The 19651-nt window shown below is 59.2% G+C and overlaps 2 protein-coding genes across 2 annotated transcripts; one reads left to right on the forward strand and one right to left on the reverse strand.

The window, feature by feature from the left end:
- The first annotated feature begins 1110 nt into the window (after nucleotides 1–1110).
- On the forward strand, nucleotides 1111–8512 carry CUTA (cutA divalent cation tolerance homolog). The gene is made up of 6 exons (XM_059486646.1): nucleotides 1111–1191; nucleotides 3419–3567; nucleotides 6156–6215; nucleotides 7616–7661; nucleotides 7894–7943; nucleotides 8382–8512. Exons 1-6 carry the CDS (start codon nucleotides 1111–1113, stop codon nucleotides 8482–8484), a joined length of 489 nt encoding a protein of 162 aa, XP_059342629.1. The 3' UTR covers nucleotides 8485–8512.
- A 1132-nt stretch (nucleotides 8513–9644) lies between these two features.
- Nucleotides 9645–16683, reverse strand: PHF19 (PHD finger protein 19). The gene is made up of 15 exons (XM_059486620.1): nucleotides 16584–16683; nucleotides 15807–15992; nucleotides 15483–15564; nucleotides 15293–15388; nucleotides 15120–15220; nucleotides 14870–15018; nucleotides 14322–14417; nucleotides 14032–14100; nucleotides 13585–13705; nucleotides 13129–13196; nucleotides 12547–12717; nucleotides 12315–12396; nucleotides 12097–12182; nucleotides 11900–11995; nucleotides 9645–11606 (listed from the first exon to the last, which is right to left on the reverse strand). Exons 2-15 carry the CDS (start codon nucleotides 15981–15983, stop codon nucleotides 11267–11269), a joined length of 1734 nt encoding a protein of 577 aa, XP_059342603.1. The 5' UTR covers nucleotides 15984–15992; nucleotides 16584–16683; the 3' UTR covers nucleotides 9645–11266.
- Between the last annotated feature and the right edge of the window lie 2968 nt (nucleotides 16684–19651).

Consider the following 19651-nt stretch of genomic DNA (forward strand, 5'->3'; position numbering starts at 1 on the left):
CCCCGCTAATGAGGAGGGGGCGGGGTCCCCACTAATGAGGAGGGGGCGGGGTCCCCGCTAATGAGGAGGGGGCGGGGTCCCCGCTAATGAGGAGGGGGCGGGGTCCCCGGTAATGAGGAGGGGGCGGGGTCCCCGTAATGAGGAGGGGGCGGGGTCCCCGGTAATGAGGAGGGGGCGGGGTCCCCGGTAACGAGGGGGGCGTGGTCCCGTCGGCATGGCCGGTCTCCATCCCCGGAGCGGGGCCGGAGGTCGGTGCATGGTGTCGCCGTTTTTTGGCAAAACTGCGATAAACGGCGTTTATCCGGTTCGGGAAGGGAAAGCGCCGATCCCGAGAGCGCAGGAACAGCCGGTCCCATCCCGGTGTGTGCCCGGGGCAGCTCCCGGTGCGGAGAACGTGCCACCCCCTCATTTTCTCTCATTTTGCGAACAGATCCCTGAGGTCAGATAACTCCTGTAACTTTGTGCCTCCAGCTCCGCGCAGGATTCCCTCAAACCTGTGGCAAACGGGCGAGTCCTGCGGGCTGGCAAAGAGGGAATTGCGAGAGATCGTGGGGACAGACAGGGGGACAGTGAAAAGTCACACGGGGGACAACAAAGTCACACGGGGGACAATAAAGTTCCAACGTGGGACAAACAGCGCTCGGCTCTGCCTCGCGCCCCTCCCGGAAGATTTTGGGTACCAACACCGCCGGGACTCAGCCGCTGCCCGGCAATTTCTACCCAGAGACCCCCAAACAGACGAAATCTGAGGAAATTACAATTTTATAGACAGGGAAATGGAAGCGAAAGGGATAAATGAGGTCAGCGTGTCTCAGAGCACTGGGACGGGCTCCGGGGCTGGCACTGAGGGACCACCTGGAAACTTGGGCACCAGCTCGGGGGTCGGAGCCCACTCTGGGCTGCCCAGGCCGGTATTTGTCCCCCGGCCCGGCGGGGGCACAGGCGGCGGTGGCAGCAGGGGACACCGCGCCGTCCGGTCCGGTCCCGCAGCCCCGCAGGGAGGAAGGCCGGCAGGAGGAGGAGGAGGAGGAGGAGGAGGAGGAGGAGGAGCCAGCGCTGTGCCCGGCGGCGCTCCCGGCTCGGGCACGGCAGGGGGAGGGAACGCCGGGCATGGAGGGGCCCAGGCAGCGCTGCCCGATGGCCCCCGGTGCACAGGGCTGGGCCCGGGCCGGCCGCGGCACCGCGCTGCTGGTGAGTGCGGGGATGGACACACGGACACGGGGAGGGACACGGGGACGGGGATGGATGGACATGGGGATGGGATGGATGGACACGGGGATGGGATGGATGGACACGGGGATGGGATGGATGGATGGATGGATGGATGGATGGATGGATGGATGGATGGATGGATGGACGCACACGGGGATGGGATGAGAATGGACACAGGGCTGGATGGACATGGGGCTGGGATGGGGATGGACATGGGGACAGATGGACACAGGGATGGGGTGGATGCAGAGATGGACGCATGGATGGGATGGGGATAGATGGACATGGGGATGGGATGGACGCTGGGATGGACACAGGGATGGGGTGGACATGGGGATGGACACGGGGATGGGTTGAGGATGGACACAGGGCTGGGATGGACACAGAGCTGGGATGGATGCTGGGATGGGGATGGACATGAGGACAGACGGACATGGGGCTGGGATGGACACAGGGATGGACACATGGATGGGATGGGGGTCCAGGACCTGGGACAATCCCTGGGGAGCACAACAGACCCCAACCCACGCCAAGCAACCATGGAAATATCTGTGTGTGCCTCTGTTAGCAAAGCTCTCCCCAAAGCCATCGTGCAGGAGGGGGGGACTCCCTCTATCTGCTGGGAGAAAGGCAGATTTTCAGGTTTTTTTACACTCAGCATTGCCACAAGTTGTGCTCAGGTGGGGTTGTTCAGTTGGGGTTTTTTAACAGAATCTCATCAAAACCAGGCAAAAATCCTGGCAAGGTCTAAACCTAAAGCTGTTTATAGCTCACCAAAGCCAGGAGAAGTGTTGCAGAAATCTGAGTCTCTCTGCACTAAACTGGAATTTTGTGCTGTTCAGTGAAGTTCTTAAATCCTCACAGGGGTGTTTTCAGTTTTTCCACTTCAGTATTTTGGCAATCATGAGTTTAATTGGTTTATCAGGCAGGAATCCTGATGTTCCACTCCCTTTTTTGCACCATCCCTTAGCAAATACAAATATTCTGGAAAAAAAGGGGTGGAAAATCTTCCTTTTCATAAAAAAAAAGGGGGGGAAACACCAGAAAAAAAACAAAGTAGTGCTCATGTTTGTGCTAATATTCAATCACAAATGATGCTGGGGATTTCCTCATCACATGAAGAGGAAGATTTTACAAGAAGATTAATGATCATCAGGCTGAACAGGTTGGATGTTTGTTTTTTCCCTGAGCAAGGAGCATGATTACATTTTAATCTGGAAAAATAGGTACAGCAGCACATCTCTGTTTGGCTTGGAGCGAGGAGCTTCAAGCGAGGAGCTTCTGGGATTTGTTGTATAATATTTCTTAAATGGCTTAGTGGGAAAAAAAGGAGCGCAGAAGGAGCTCTAAAAATTATGATGAGAAGTCTTGTGGTAATAAAGAATATTTCCTCAAATGGATTGGGAAAGAGAAGACGAGCAATACAGCACATCAGTCATTTTCCAAATGGAAAGGAGCTCCTTTGTGGTGACAAGAGAGATTTTTAATTCAATTAAAAAAAAAAAAAGAAAAAAAAAGAAAAAAAAAGAAAGAAAAAAAAAGATACATTTCTAGATTAGTGCTGTAATGGCAGGTTTTTCAGAGGAAAAAGGAGGGTGAAAATAAGGGGGGAAAAGGAATATATTCTTAGTATTTTTAAAATCACTGCAGCTGAACCAGGGCCAGATGCTGTTTATGTCAGAAACAAAACAAAAGACAAAGGGAAGGCACTGCAGCCAGAGTGGCACCATCCTTCAGCTGCTCCTCAGCCCTCCAGATTTACCTCCCCATTCCATGTCTTACCTCCTCATTCTCCTGAACAAAGCCAGTCCTGGCTGCTGGGATGGGGCCTGGGACCCCCATTAGTCTGGGGGTGACCTCCCACCGTTGGGGCCTGGGCTGATACAGCCTCAAAAGTGCCCCTGTCCTGCCCTGAGCACGAGATTGGCCCTTTAGGGGGGGAACGAATCCCTCTAGGAGCAGGTTCTCACTTTAATTCACTCACCTGAGCACTCACCTTGATGCACTCACCTGAGCATCCTCACCTTAATCCAATTGAACTGGTTAAACTGAATTAATTCAATTAATTAATTATTTAATCCAATTTGACCTGTTCCTGCAATGCTGAGAAATGTCCCTCCAGCCCCAGCCAATGCCGGTGTTTTTTCCCAAGTGCAATATCTGGTGCGATATCTCACCTCCCACCACCCCTGCTGTTCTCTCCGAGGTGCTGGCGCTGCTGCTGCTCCTGCACCCCCTGCTCCGGGGCCTGGCTCTGCAGCTGCACTCGGCTCTCACGGGCAGCTACGTGCCAGGGACACACTCGGTGGTGTTTGTCACCTGCCTCAACGAGCACATCGCCAGGGACATCGCCAGGTACGGCCGCACCACCCCCGCAGGGGCTGCAGCAAAGCTGAGTTTATCCTTGGCAATTCTGGGTGCCCAGGGCAGCTGGGGCTGCCCCATCCCTGGCAGGGCTTGAGGCCAGGTTGGACATTGGGATAGAGAAAGGTGTCCCTGCCATGGCAGTGACATCAAATTTAGGGTCCCTCCGACCCAAACCATTCTGGGATTTACCCCATCCATGCTCCTTTCCACTGAGTGCACCACAAGCCCTTGCCCAGAGCTGCTCTGTCCCAAGGAAAGCTGACATTTGCCTCTGGAGCCAATGCCATGGAAACAGCAAGCAATTCTCCATGCATTTCACTGCCTTGCATTTTCCAAGAACCCTGAATTTCTGGGTTCTCAGGTGGATTAGGCTCCAAGCTGATGTTCTCAGTCTTTATTCCCCTCTAGACAACAAAATGCCGCGAGGAATATTTACAGAGAGAGACAAGGCACACTGCTCTCACATGAAAATAAAGGGAAAAGGGTCCACAACAAACACTTCTGAGGTCTCTGCTCACCAGGCAAATGAGGGCTTTCCCTTGATTTTCTCCTTCTGTTTTAATATGTGAGGCACTTAGGGTGATATTTTGCATGCAGAGTTCTTTTCACACATCTGTCAGCCCTGCCTCAATGGATGGTCTGTTCAAAGAACTGAACCCGTGTTGCCTGGGGAAGTGTTTATGATGGACCGTGGAGTTTCCTGCAACACCTCCTGTGCTGTTTTCCTGCTGCCAAAACCCCTCCATCCCAGCAAAGGGCTCCCAGACATGCCCAGGAACTGACAGGCTACTGAAAGGGAGTTTGTGTCACCTTAAATACTGCAACTGTGTTGAGGAATTCAAATAGAATTATGTCTGCTCTGCTCCATGTCTCCTATAAAAAAAGGAGCAACTGTACCTGGTGAAAAGAGCCTCAGTTCCTGAAAATGCCTCATCTTAGCAGCTTTGCAAATGCTTTCCACTCTTTGTTGCTCATCTTGCAGGGAAGGGAGAGGAGATAAATCACTTCCCCTTGCTGAGATATGTGTACTTTGGTTGTGGTTTTACTGGTGGAGTAATTATTCCTTTGTTCTGGAGCTGGGAGCAGTGAGCCCTGATTGCAGGGGATGACACAGGGCTTCTGCACTCATTTTCCCCCACTCCTTTTCCTGTGTTTGTTCTTCCTTTGCACTGCTCAGTGGAGCCCTCACTCACATGGATCAGTCTGCAAGGAAATTTTCCACCCCACAAAAAAGGGGTTCAAGCTTTGGGAAAGCAGAAGAGCTGCAGGTGGAATTCAGCATCTCAAGACCTTCTTGCCTGTCCTGGGGGGAGCTGACCCCCTTGGATGGGTGGTGTGGCCACTGCACCTCACCCAATTGCCCAGCACCCCCCAGCCCCCACTGCTGCCTTAGATCTGTGTTTATCATTTTCTTTGCTTTTCTGCTTATTAATATTTCATTTGTCTCACTTCAGGGCAAAGAAACACACAGTTAAGCACCCAACCCAAAGCTATCATGTATTATGCAGGCATTTTCCACAGATCACATTCAGCTTCTCACAATGTCCTCTGCTCCCCTGGTGGCCTCTTGCTGCTGCTCAGCTTGCTGGGACCAAGTTCAGGATCTCAGGATCTCAATTTATGGGGACAGAGCACCGAAACCAAAAGGTTCCTGTGCTGAAGGAGCTGCAAGTTGCAGGCAGCAGATCCAGACTGATTTGTGCCATGTGTGACACGACAGGCACAGCAGGGGTGGCTCTGCTCGTGCTGCTGCACTTCGTTGCTCTGAAGATTAACTCAAGATGCTCCAGGAGCACTGAGTGCCTGGAGCTGCCTGCACATGGTGGGAGCAAACAGCCCAAACAGCCCTGAGCATCCTGGGGGCCTCCTTCTCTCCATCCATGGTCCCCCAAACCAGTGCTGAACCAAGGTGGGGGCACTGGTGCCCGGCCTGAGGGACAGCTGCCACCTCTGTGAGAGGGGCCAGACACTGCTCTGCTCACCAAACACAGCATTTCTTCTAAAAATCTTCCAAAAATCCTTCTTCTAAATCCTTCTTCCTTTCTTCTAAAACTCCTCCCTGAGGTTGCTTCAGTGCTCTGTAATCTCTGAGGTGTCCCTTCCTCCCGAGCAGCTCTGCAATAACAAACAGCCCTCAACTCATGGAGGGAAGGAATCTATCTGGGCTTCAGCTTTCTAGGATATTTTGGGTTGGAAAACCTTGATGTTTTTAATTTAGGATGCACATTCAGGCTGCTCTGGGAGGAAGGGACAGCTGGACAGGGGCAGACAAAGCCAGGCTGGGTTTTTGTGGTCCCACATTTCAGTCCCTGCCCTGGTGACCCCACAGCCAGAGGGGCACGGGGCTGGCACTGAGCAGGGTCCTCCAGGCCAGGAGCAACCCCCAAAGTCCCTCCTGAGCACAGGGAGGGTCCCAGAGCCCTCATCTGAAATATCCCCAGCCAAAGTTCACCTTTGTTTTCTCAGGGTAATAAGTAACCCAAAATTCAGTGTCTCCAATGCCAAAGCTGACAAGGGAATGTCCCAGGGCTGGGGTGAGCTGTGGGCTGGCACTGAGTGTCCCCCTGTGTCCCCAGGGCCATCATGGACAGGAGGCTGGCTGCCTGTGTGAACATCCTGCCCAAGAGCTCGGCCCTGTGAGTAGTGCTGGGCATTCCCCCAGGAGGAGCAAACCTGGGCTCTGCAGGGAGGGAAGGAGGGGATGGACACAGGCCTGGGTTCCAGAGGCTGCTGGGTGTGTTTGTTGTTGCAGATGGTGGGGATGAGCCTCTCTGTGCTCACTGAGGAGGGCAGATGCTCTCACTGCCCGTTCATTTATTGGGTACTTGGTTACACAGACATCCAGCAATTTAGGGTTTATGGTCCTGAGGACGTGGTGCCTGTTGTTAGAGACTCTAAAAAGCAGCCAAATAGGGACCAGAAAAGGCTTTTGCAAAATGAAGCAGCTTTTTCAGGCAGGAAGAACAGCGGGTTTGACCTTGGAACAGGCCCAGCCCTGCTCTGCAGGGGTCCTCAGCTGTCCATGCAAAGGGACTGCACTTGCTGAAAGATTCAACAGCAAAGCCCCAAAACAGCTTTTCCTCACAGAAACCCCCTGGCAGAAGTGAGGAGCAGATCCCACTCCAGCTTCCCTCAGGAGGGGATCCCACAGTGCAAACCCATATCCCACCTAAGAGCAAACCCAGCAATGCCCTTCTTCCCCTAATCCATCATGTTCTACAAACCCAGAGGGGCAAACCCAGTAACTCCCTGCTTCCCTTTGTCCATCATTTCCTACAAACCCAGAGAGCAAACCCAGCAATGCCCTTCTTCCCCTAATCCATCCTTTCCTACAAACCCAGAGGGGCAAACCAAGTAACTCCCTTCTTCCCCTTATCCATCATGTCCTAGAAGCCCAGAGGGCAAACCCCACAACTCCCTTTTTCCTCTAATCCGTCATTTCCTACAAACCCAGAGGACAAACCCAGTAACTCCCTTCTTCCCCTAATCCATCCTTTCCTACAAACCCAGTAACTTCTTCCTCTAATCCCTCATGTCCTACAAGCGCAGAGGGGCAGAGCAGAGCTGCTCCTGCAGCTCCAGCTGGATCCTGCTCCAGGACCCTGCCCTGCCCGAGCCCTCCCCTGCAGGCAGATGAGATCAGGACAGCTCCTGGCAGCGGAAATGTTTTCAAAGGTCACATCTGACTCATGAGAGGTGCAGCTCCTCTCCTGCAGGGAAAGAGAGGAGGAAAGCTCAGCCTGCAGGCACTGTCCCTGCAGGCACTGTCCCCCAGCCATGCTCAGAGCCACCCCAGCCCAGCCAGTCTGCCCTGACAAATCTGCCCCCCTGGGCAAATCCTCTGGAGGGGGCTCCTGTCCATAAATCTGGGGTGCTCACCCGTGTGCTCAGCAGTTTTGGGGCCAGCAATGCTTCTTGAGCCGCTTTGTAAGGAAATGGCCACGTGCAAAAAGCACCAAGAAGGGAAAGGATCCTGAGGGTTGGCATGGCTGCAGCAGAGCTGGATTTGCTGATGCTGCTTTTCTTTTAAATCCAGGTATTTCTGGAAAGGGGAGCTGGAAGAATCCACTGAAATACTGCTAGTAAGTGATCATTCCCTACATAACAAAAATCCTGCTGGAAACGGCCCCATCTGAAAGGGGCTGCAGGGAGGACTGGGGAGGGTGTCACCAACCTGCTGGGTTTGGGACCATCCCCGGAGTGGAGCCTTGGGAGAGCTCCTGTCACACCCTGGCCAAGCTGCACACCAGGATCCCTCCACATGTCCCTTCACATCTCCCCTTGAGGTCTGTTCTGGCTTTTTACTCTCCACAGTTGGTGAAAACAAGGACGTCCAAAATAGGAGAATTGTCCAACTACGTCAGGTGAGGCTCTGGCTCCACAGGAGCACTGGGTGTCCCATCCAAGGTAGGCTGTCACCTCCTGCTCCAGCTTTGGGGGTTCCCTGAGTCCCATCCCACCCAGAGGGGGTTAAGTGATCCTGCTGTATCTTACAAGCCATAAAAACCCAGAGATGGCACCAGCAAAAAGGAAAAGGCGGCAGAAATACCAACTGCTGGGTTCGAGGAGGGATTCTGCTCCCCATGCCAGTTATCATTCCCTGACAGGATTTCCTGCTGCTCCCGGGGCAGGGAGGCTCTCTCAGCTTGGGGCCAGCCCCGGCAGTCTGCGGTGAACCCAAACGAGAGCAGAATTCCCACGTGGCACAAAGGAGCTGTGGGTGTTTTGAAGTGCGGGAGGGCCGGGCAGGGCTGGGGCGGCTTCCTGACTGCGCTGCTGCTCCGCGCCTGTTTCCACTTTAGATCCATCCATCCCTTTGAAATCCCCGACATCATCAGCCTGCCCATCGAGCAGGGGAACCCTGCCTACCTCCGGTGGATGGAGGAGAACGTCCCACGGCACTGAAGGGCACAAAGTACCGCTCATTTTTGGGGAGCAATAAGGCAGCTTTTATCTTCTGGGGTTTGCTGTGACACAGGAGCTCGGGATTGGGAAAGCTCCACTCCTCTGCCTGCCCCTGAGCGCTGGGCAGCCCGGAGCTGGTGCAGGATGAGCTGGGAAGAGCTGCCTGCACCCAGAGCTGTGCATGAGGATGCAGAGATGCCCCTGTCCGGACACTCGGGGCTGTCAGCAGCGAATTCCAGCCGGGAGCCGTGGCCTGGCGGTGCCGTGTGTCCCCACAGCCAGCCCTGACCCTGCTTGGCAAACCCCAGCAAAGCCCAGCAACACCCAGCAAGCCTCAGCAAAGCCCAGAAAACCCAGCAAAGCCCAGCAAACCTCAGCAAACCTCAGCAAACCCCAGCAAACCTCAGCAACACCCAGCAAACCCCAGCAGGATTCAGCCCTCCCTGTCACAGGGAGCTGGGATGAGCTGGGTGGGCCAGGTCGGGGAGCCCAGGTGCCAACAGGACCACGGATAGTGGTATAAAGGATAATAGTAATGCAATGGTCTTGGGAGCCACTCACCTTGGTGCAAGTCCAAGTGAAAGTAATGGACCCCTCACTAGTCCTAAACACATTCATACTCTCAACCCTGGCAACCCTCTCCACCCCCATCCTATTTGCACTTCTTTCCAACAACCTCAAGAACACCCCCAACACAATTACAAACACAGCCAAAACCTCCTTCTTAATCAGCCTAATCCCCATAGCGATCTACATCCACCCCAGAACAGAAAGCCTCACCTCCTTCTGAGAATGAAAATTCATTATAAACTCCAAAATCCCCATCAGCCTAAAAATAGACTTCTACTTCCTTACCTTCTTCCCCATTGCACAGTTTGTGGTCCTGCTGGCACTGTGCCCCTACCCCACCTGAGCTGAGCTTTGTAGAAGGATCCTCGTGTTCATGGTTTCTGGGACATAACTTAGGGGACATTTTTGGGGTATTTATGTGACTGGGAAGGGAATAAACAGGAGTTTCTTACCTGGGCAGGAGGAAAGGCCTGTCCTGGGCTTGCACAGCTCACCTGGCACAGAGCACAGCCCAGCAGCACAACCCGTGCTGGGCACTGGGCACCCCAACCCAATAATCCTCACACTACAGAAAAACAGTGACTTTGAAAAAAACCCCACTTTTTAATTGTACATCAGACATATTAATTACAACTCGGGTATAATGAGAGGTGCTTACAAGCAGCAACCTGAAATCAGAAGGTGCACAGAGTTGTTATAATTTCTATTACAGCGAATGCAAAATATACTCTGCAACAAAAATACTTTTAAAGGCTCCACATTCAATTCTCTGCAAGAAGCCAGGAGAGGAGGAGAGGGAACAGAGAGGGAGCAGAGAGGGGCCAGAGCCAGATCCTGTGGGTGCTCCCACTGGCACAACCCTGCTCAGCCCTGGCACAGCCCTTGGAAGGGCTCCATAGGCACTCCGAAAGGGAAATGTTTGAAGTGATCCTTCAAGGACAAAGCTAAGGCAGGACAGGCAGTTCTCCAGCTGCTGGACCCTCCCTGCCAGGGATGGGGGGACCTGGCAGCCCCTCTCCCAAAGGGACAGGGACACTCTGCTCTGGATGAGTGAGATCCCACAAGCACAGGTAGGACAGGACCCCAGAGCCCAGCACGGCCCTCCCTCCATCCCCTGGGACAGCCATGGTGGGATGGGGAGAGATGATGAGGACATCAAAAATATCTCTCTGTCTCTCTAAACGATAAAAACCTAACACATCTATCTGATACTGGAATCTTTTTTAAAAAGCCAACTGCTGTGCTCCTGCCCAAGCTGGCAGTATTGCTTTGCTAAAGGAGGGGCTGCTCCTTCTCTCCTGCAGACAAATCAAGCCCAGTGCTCACAAACATCAGCACTACAAGAGAGGCACAGCTAGGAGGCCACAGGGATGGCCACAGGGGTGGACACAGTACAGCCCCTGCCCCCCTGTCCTCCTCAGCCTTTTTTGGTTTGTCTGCTGGTTTGGCACATTTGGGATGAAGATTCCTGTAGGAACAAAGGCCTTGGGCTGCACTCTGTGCAGTGCCCATGGTGGTTTTAAGGCAAAGGAGGATTTTTTGGACGATCTCTTCCAAGATCATGATTGTCAGAGCAGGGAGATGGAGCTGGTGCAGCAGCACACTCAGCCCAGGCTGTGGGGTGAGAGCCCATGTGCCCCATGGCTGCAGCAGCCACACCTGGGCTGGGTCTGGGGCATTTCCTCCCGTATCAAGCAAACCACATTCCTTCAATGAGTGGTTCAGGATGAGGTGGGAAAGCCCAGTTTCCCGAGGGCACAGGGATGAGCTCTGGGAGCCCAGGGATGGGGAGGGGGTGGTGTTTGGGCAGCAGGAGCCCCTCGAGGCTGCTCGGTCAGGCTGGGACAATGGGGTGAGCCAGGCTGTGCCAGGCACAGGCCGAGGGTGTGGGGTGCCCCCCAAGCAGCTGCTCCAGCTGTGCCAGGGGGACCCTTCTGGAGGGGCCAGACCCCCTCAGTGCTCTGAGCACCACCGGCTCCATCAGCAGGGCACGGCTGGGCCACGCTCTGCACAAACACAGCCAAGGAACTAAAAATCGTTAACATTGATAAAACAGAGCGTCAGGGCTCCAGGTTTCACCGCTGGGCAGCCCTGCCCGCCTGGGCGCTGCCTCCACCCGCGGGAGGGACCAGCACCTCTCCTGTGCCTCGGGCTGCCCCAGCGGCCCGATCTGCTCCGCCCTGGCTCCGGGAGAGGTTCGGGGGCGGCGGGGTCAGTACGGGGTGGTGCCTTCCCACTCCACCAGGTACTGCACCTTGCCCTCCAGCGTCACCCGCCGTGCCAGCACCTGGTACTTCTCCCCGCACACCAGCCGGCCCGCGGCCCCGAAGTAGCTGCTGATGGAGGACTTGAGGTGGGACAGCGAGGAGTCGTCCTCGCTGATGCTCTCGAAGGTGTGGCTGTCGATGCCGCCGTCGGGGCGCTCGGGGCCGGCCGGGTTCTCGCTGCCCTCGGGGCGGTGCCCGCCCGGCTCTGCCCCTCCTCGCCTCTTGGCCCCCGAGGCGTAGGCGGGCACCGCCAGCTTGCGCTTGCGGCTGCCCACGGTCCTGCGGCTGCGGGGAGGGCACAGGGCACGAGTGAGGGTGGCACGCAAAATGTGCCCCCCCCCCGGGTGGCTTCTGGAGGGAGCCAGGAAGGTTCCATCCCATTTGGGGAGCCCAGCAAGGACTGATGTCTCCGATCCTGCACCCCCTGCAGGTGCCACTCTGGGACCCCCAGCCCGTTTTGGGGTACAGGCAGGGAAAGCTCCCCAGGGCGGGACATGGAGAGGGCACACACAGGTGCTCGCCCCCCCGGCCGTGCCACTGGGACCCCTCCGGAAGGGGGCGAGGGGCTCAGTCCTCACCTGGACTCGTAGGAGAGGCTCGTGGTGGCCGAGCCTGAGGTGCTGGTGGCGTCTGTGGAGTCCACATCCGACAGGAACGTCTGTCCTGAGCTGGCACTGTGGGTGGGGTGGGATGGGACAGGCTGGGATGCAGCATTGCCCCCGCCTGGCACAAGCAGCACCCCTGTGCCCCACAGCCCTGCCCTGGCTGCACAGACCTTTTCAGGCTCTGGATCTCGTCCAGCGTGAAGTCGAAGATGCTGGCCAGGTGGTGGTTGGTGCTCCAGGCCGAGGTGAAGTCGCTCTGTCACAAAAACAGAGAGCTCACTCCTCACTGCCTGGCGCAGGGGTGCTGCCCACACCCCGGGACCGACAGGAGCTCTCAAACCTGCGGGCAGCCCAGGGCCGGGCAGGGAGGAGAGGACAAGGCACTCACGCTGGGAATGGCATCCTCCAGCAGGAACTTGGCCCTCTTGCGCCGCGCTCGCTTCTGCTGCTGGAGCTGCCGCGGGAGGAGGCTGCAAACAGGGCACGAGTGAGTGAGGGGGCTCGGGCAGGGGCAGGGGGCTGCAAACAGGGCAGGAGTGAGTGAGGGGGCTCGGGCAGGGGCCGGAGAAAGGGCAGGGGGATGCTGCTGCTGCTGCCGCGGGGCCAGCGGGGCCGCTCACCTGTCCTTATGGGCGTATTTGCTTTTCCCCCTCTTCTTCAGCTCGCAGGAGCCGCTCTCGCCCTCGCCGGGGGCTTTCTCCGGCAGCACCTTGCTGGGGGGGTTCGGGGGGACGCGGATCCGCAGGCGGAAGATGCATTTCTTCTTTTTGATCTCCTTCCCGCACAGGAACCTGGGCGCGGAGGGGAGGGCAGGGAGCAGAGCCCTCAGTGGGGCTGGCACGGAGCATCCCGCATCCACCCTGAGCCCCATCCCGCATCCTCCTTGTGCCCATCCCGCATCCACCCTGTGCCATCCCGCATCCACCCTGAGCCCCATCCCGCATCCTCCTTGTGCCCATCCCACATCCTCCTTGTGCCCATCCTGCATCATCCCTGCCCATCCCGCATCTCCCCTGTGCCATCCCGCGTCCCCCCTGTGCCCATCCTACATCCTCCAGTGCCATCCCGCATCTCCCCTGTGCCATCCCGCGTCCCCCCTGTGCCCATCCTACATCCTCCAGTGCCATCCCGCATTCTCCCTGTGCCATCCCGCATCCTCCAATGCCATCCCGCATCTCCCTGCCCATTCCCCCGGCTCTCACCGGCTCTTGTAGCTGTTGAGGGCGTTCAGGAGGTGGGGGCCGCGCTCCGACACCGGGGTGCCCGTGAGCTGCGGAAAGGGGCGCACAGGGCTCAGTGCCCGCCCTGCTTATGCCCAATCCCAACAGACGGGGGAACCCGAACTCCGCATTTCGGCTCCTGCCCGGGGCCGGGGAGGGAGGGAGGGAGGGACGGAGGGAGCCAAGGCCCGGCCAGAGGCACCCGGGCCTGGCAGTGCCACCCTCGGGAGTGCCCGTCCTGCCCCGGGACAGGTTTGGTGGTGTGAGTGCTGGGAAAGGGGTCAGCTCTGACACTCCAAGGAAAATCCAGTGCAGAGGAAGGGAAACTCTTATTTATTATTAAACCCCTCTGGAGCAGGAGCTGCCGTGCTGAGTGCTGCTCAAGCTGGGGTGACATTTCTCACTCCCATGGCTGCTCAACCCAAGGTGTGTTTGTACCTTCCCCAGCTGCAGAGGGTCCCAGTGGTGGTTCACAAAGGCCAAGATCTCCTCGAAGTCAAAGTATTTCTTCTTGCTCTGCACACCCAGGTTGTAGAGGGCGAGGTGGACGATGTCCACCCTGCAGCAAAGAGGGGCACAGGGTCAGCAGCCCTGGCAGGATGGTGCCACCACCCCCATGCCCCGTTCTGCCAGTGCCACTACAGCTCCCAGAGCCTCCCAAACCACCTCTGGAATCTCCCCACACCTCACAGGGGAAGCAGCCCAGCCCAGAGGTGAATCCCAGTGGATGCCACAGCCAGGACAGCACCCCTTGGGCTTTGGGGAGAGGTGGGACACTGCCTGCAGCTGAGCCCTTGCAGGGGTCATCCAGCCCCGTGTCCCAGAGGCACCTGGGCACATCCCGGTGTCCCAGAGGCACCAGAGGAGGCAGAGCCCATTCCTCACCATCTCAGGGGCAGGCGCTTGATGTACTCTGGTCCCTGGTTGCACACAGAGCAGAAGAACACATAGAACCTGCAAAACACCAGGGACAGGCTGGGAGTGAGGAACATCCACCCCCGTGCAGGGCCTGGGCATGGGACAGCTGGGACAGGGACAATGGTGGCAGCAAGGCCAGGGGCAGAGGGGCTCTGTGGGACAGGGCCACCTGATCCATGGCAGTGTCAGATGGGCCAGGGACACAGAGCTGGGGTGTGCCCATGGAGCCACCCCAGCCATGCCCAGCAGGGCCATACCTGTCCCCAAACATCATGGGGTCGCTGAGGCACTGGGTGCAGGCTTCGTGGAACCACTGCCGGCAGCGGTGGCACTGCAGCATCTTCAGGTACCACCTGGGCAGGGACAGAGCGGTGACAGTGAGGGCAGCGTGTGGCAGCAGTGCCCCAGTCCCCTCCCAGACACAGACCCCAGGTGGGGGGAAAAAGTGTGTCCCTAACTGGTGATTCTGTGCAAACAGAGACACAGATGGCAAAGCTGCTGGCCCCGGGACAGTGCCCTGCAAGCCTGGGATCAAACATCCCCACCCTGATCCCATCTTCCTTTCCCCACAAAGCCATTGGTAATGCTTAGGCTGCCCTTACTGTCCCCACAAAGGCAATGGTAACACTCAGGCTGCCCTTACTGTCCCCACAAAGCCAGCAGTGGCACTCAGGCTGCCCTTACTGTCCCCACAAGCCATTGAGTGGCACTCAGGCTGCCCTTACTGTCCCCACAAGCCATTGGTGGCACTCAGGCTGCCCTTACTGTCCCCACAAGCCATTGGTGGCACTCAGGCTGCCCTTACTCTCCGGGCCCCCCGCAGTAGCAGTAGCACTGCTGCTGGTTGGTTCGGTGTGGGGAGTCCCACTCCAGCAGCTCGGGGTTGTAGGACAGCACCATCTTCACGGCTTGCAGCGTCCTGGCAATGGCTCCTTTCTTCAGGGCCCCCCCTTTCTGCGGGAGAGGCAGGGCCGGGGTCAGCAGGGCCGCCCGGGGCCGTCCTGCCCGCAGTGCCGGGCACGGGCAGCGCACGGAGCCGGGGCAGCCGCACTCACCCGCACGGCCAGCGCGAAAATGCAGCGGCGGCAGAACCACGGCGTCCCCAGCGGGCCCTCGGCGCCGGTGGCCACCGGGATGTGGCACTGCTGGTGATAACCTGCGGAGGGCTCGGTATCAGCGGCGGGGCCGGGCCAGGCTCGGCAGGGCCCGGGGGGGACACCCAACTCACCCAGCCCGCACTTGCCGCAGATGAGGATCTCGTTCCTGGGCCCCGACTTCTTCCCCAGGCAGATGCTGCACTTGGGCTCCTCCCCGGGAACACCGGCTGTGGGAGCAGGGTGACAGCGGTGGCACAGCCACGTCCCCGGGCTGCCGGGAGCCGTCCCACAGCGGGAAAGGGGGAATGGGGCAACACTCACCATGCTGGATGTCCTTCCAGAGCACCCAGTACTTGGAGTTGTCCTCAAAGGTGACGAGGCAGCTCTGCTTGGAGCCGCTCACCTGCCGCACGAGAGCAGAACGGTTGTGGGTCAGCTCCCATTCCCAGCACTTCCCTGCTTTCCCTGGTGCCTGATCCCGTCCCTCGGGGCTGCGGGCACTCGGGTTTGGGGTGTGACACCCCGGGGCAGGATGGAAACCCGAAACGCCCAAGGACGCACTGAGCCGGGGACCGAGCCAGGGAACGGCTCCGCTGGCACCGGCGCCACTTCGGCTTCTCCCGTTCCCGGGGGTGCCCACGTTACCCTCTTGATCTTGCCGAGGTAGTAGAGCCCGTCTGTCCAGCGGCACAGCACGTACTGCCCCTCGCTCAGCCGGACCATCAGCTCCCGGCAGCCGCTGCCCCTCCGCGCCGCCGGCGGGACCCGGCCCGCGGCCGCGTACACATCGCGGATCAGCGGGCTCAGCTCCGCGCCCTCCATCGGCACCGCCTGCAGGGGACACACGCGCTGTCACCCGCCCTCGGCACGGCACGGCACGGCACGGCACAGCATCCCTGAGCGCTCTGCCCGGCAGGACCGAGGCTGGAGGCGGCTCAGCCCCGCCAGCAGGGGCTCAGCACGCTGCAAAGCAGAGCCGCTGGGACGGTTCCTTTCCACGAAATCCAGGGAGCAGCCAAAATCTTTGCTGCTGGCGAACAAGAGGGATTTAACCCCCGAGAGGCTCCCGCAGCAGCGGGACACGCCACAGGTCCGCGTGGTTCCCTTTTGGGAAGGGGCACATAAGGAATAAAAGCTTTAAATGTGCTGTGGTTTGAAAATCGCGATTTCCGCGCAGTTTTGCGGGACTGCTGCAGGAGCAGCGATGTGCCAGCACCACCCACAGCGAGCGAACCCAGGCGGCCAAATGTCACCGCCACGAGGTTTGGGGTGCAGGAGGCAGAGAAAGCACCCACAGCAGAGCCGCGATCCCCAAGGACGCCACGGAAACGGCTCGAAAGGGACTTTTCTCCCCTTGGGGCTCCCGTCACGGCCACACGTGTGGCCTCACGGCACCACGCGTGTCCGGATCGCGACACGAACCCGCTCTGCCCGGCCCTGCCATCCGTGAGGACTCTCCCGCTCCCCGGGAGCCCCGGGACGGGCAGAGCGATCCCGCTCCCGGCAGAGCCCGGCGCTCCCCAGCCGCGACACCGCCGGGTCCCCGCGTGGGAGCGCGTCCGAGCGCGGCGGCGGCTCCGCTCCGCGCCCCGGGGCTCCCGCAGAGCCCCGCGCTCCCCTCCGCCCCGCCGCTCCCTCCCGGGGCTCCCCGCTCTGCCCCGGCCCCGCGGACACGTGCGGGAGCCCCACGCCGCTCGGGGCCGGGCAGCAGCGGGACCGCGTCCCCCGCGCCCCGGTGGCACCTGCCGGGGGTGGCCGCGGGCAGCCCCGAGCGGCGGCCGCGGCCCCGCCGCCATTGGCTCATTCAAAGGCGGCCGCGGCGCCTCCGCCCGCCCGTCCCGCCCGTCCCGCCCGTCCCGCGCGGTGCCCGCGGCGGCGCCGCTGCCGCCCTTACCGCGGAGCCCCCGGCGCTCAGGGGGCGCTCGGGGCGCGGGCCCGGGGGGCTGCGGGGCGCGGCGGGGGCCGGGCGCGGGGCGCCATCTTCCCGCGCTTCCCCCGCGCTCCCGCCGGCATTGACGTCCCGGTTATGCAATTAGCGGGGCCGCCCCCGCCGCCTCCCACGGGTCCGGTCCCACCGCAGCGCAGCGCATCCCCGCGGCACCCACCGGCACCGCACGGCACGGACCGGCACGGCACAGAGCGGCACCGACCGGCACGGACCGAACCGGACCGGACTGGCACCGACCCACTGGCGTGACACGGACCGGCAGAGACCGATCGGCGTGGATTGGCATCGATAGGAACCGAGCGGACCGGACCGGCAGGGCGCATCCCGGCTCGGCACATCCCGGTGCTCCGGAGAGCGCAGGCGGCATCCCCGGGGCCGGGACGGGGCACCCAGGGTCGGCCACGCACCCACCGCCCGTGGAGAGGCACCGTCACCCTCTGCCACACGCGGGACGTCCCCGCTGTCCCCTCGAGCCGGGGAAAAGCTTCCCCCGGTGCCCCGGGGCGGGGGCGGGCAGGGGTGGGATGCGGGCAGTGCCTGCGCAGCCCTGTCCCGAGAGGGAACGACCTGTGCTCGCCGCGATTCCTGGAAGCGGGAGCAGCCTTTCAGCCTTTCTCTGAATCTCACAGAGAAAAATCAGTCGCTGTAAAAATGCTTCGATCGCTGCCAAGAAGAAATCTGTAGGATTTGGTGTTTGTTGGAAAGCGGTGCTGGAAAAGCAATGTTTTCCAGGCTGCTCGGGCCATAGTAGAGCTGATTCCCAGTGCGGGGTCTGGGCCAAGCAGAGTCCGTTCGCTTTCCTGCCCGTGATGGATGCGGCCCCGGGAGCTGGGGCTCAGACGTGTCACAAACCTCGAGCAGCGCCAGGGCAGAGCGGCACGGCCCGGGCTGAGCCTCCCTTTCAGCACCCGGCACTCGGGAACCAATAATTTAATCAAACTTTCCCATTAAAGTGGTGTCAGAGTGCTGCACCTGCGGAGGGGTCGGAAAGGCGATTCCCGGAGCCGCGGGTCCGGCACGGCCGCCCCGCCTCTCCCTGTGCGGGGCTGCGTGAGCAAAACCCCGTGTGAGCCAAGTGTGCCACGCCGAGCCGAGCCGAGCCGAGCCGTGCCGAGCCCCTGGGCAGCTCCCCCTGAGTCATACCGGGATCAGCGTGAGTCACCTCGGCACTAAAATAACCCAGAACCCTGGAGCAGCCCCGCTCCGTGCCCCGGGGCTGCTGCTGTGCCCGAAATACCCGGGATTGCTGCGCTCCGGGACAGCGCTCCTGTCCCGGCCTGTCCCGGGGGCACCGGGAGCCGCTCCCCCTCCCGGCCCCGCGCTGATGCCGCAGGAATGCGGATGGAGCGACACGGAAATCAGAGCTGGAGCGAGTTCACCGGGGCTGTACGCAGGGAGAACCTGACTGAAACCCTTCCGCACGGACAGAGAGCACGGGAACATCGCCTTGGGACAAAAGTCTCCAACAAAAGTGAAAAAAAAAAAAAAAAAAAAAAAACCAACAAAAAAACAGAATTTGAGATGTATCCTGTATTTTCTAGTAACATAATTACAGCAACATAAAGCAGATTTAACTCTGGTTTCTCTGCAGGTGCTTCTGTCACAGCATCCAGCAAGCCTGGTATCAGATCGCACCGCAGTGAGCTACTGGGTGCTGCTCTTCTCCTCATCCTCCTCCTCATCTTCCTTTCTCCTCTCTTTCCTTCTCTTCATCCTCCTCTTCCTCCTCTGCACACCCACCTGGCTGTCCCCTGATGTCCCCTTTCTGTGGGATGGCGGTCCCCGGCGGGTTCTGGACACTGGTTCGGCACCCAAGGCTGTCCCACTGTCCGTGCTGGGGCAGGGCAGGGGTACCCGGCTGTCAAAAGCAGATTGTTCTGTGAGCACGGGAATAGAAATGAACCCCAAAAGCGGCCAAAGCCGAGGGGAGCAGCCCCACACCCTCCTCGGCCAGGGAGTGGGGCCAGCACAGCTCTAGGGCAGGGCTCCCGGCCATGGAATTCCCAAAAAACTCAGCTTTTGCAGAAGGATTTGAACGAAGCCCTGTGTAGATAACTACTCCAAACTCCCATTTTTTCCTTAAAACCTTTAAACTGCTCCCCTACACCCCTCGCTTGCCGTGGGGAGGTGCCTTCCCCCTTGCACGGGGATGGAGCACCCGGGAATGTCGGAGCAGAGCCCGCGGGCAGAGCAGCTCCCAGCGCTGCCTCTGCTTTGAAAACTGCCCAGAAATCGCTGCAGCCTCTTTTCACAGTGTTTTTCTTTCTTTGAAAACAGGAGTGGGAGGAGGGGTTGGATGTTGGCGTGTAGCCTTGGAGACCGAAGCCGAGGAATATTGAATGGAAACCCAAACACGGAGCTGCCGGGAGCTGCAGGCCTGGCGCGGGGATCGGAGCTGCTGCAGCTCTCGCTGGCCCCGGGGGCTGCCGTGGATGGGCGGCCCAGAGCCGCTCCCAGGGGCCATTCCAGCTGGAGGAACAGCCCGTTCCATGGGACACATCCTTACAACAGGAGGAGCTCCCATAAGTTGGTCATTCCCTCT

Source organism: Ammospiza nelsoni, chromosome 20 (genome assembly GCF_027579445.1).
Source record: "Ammospiza nelsoni isolate bAmmNel1 chromosome 20, bAmmNel1.pri, whole genome shotgun sequence".
Taxonomy (NCBI): Eukaryota; Metazoa; Chordata; class Aves; order Passeriformes; family Passerellidae; genus Ammospiza; species Ammospiza nelsoni.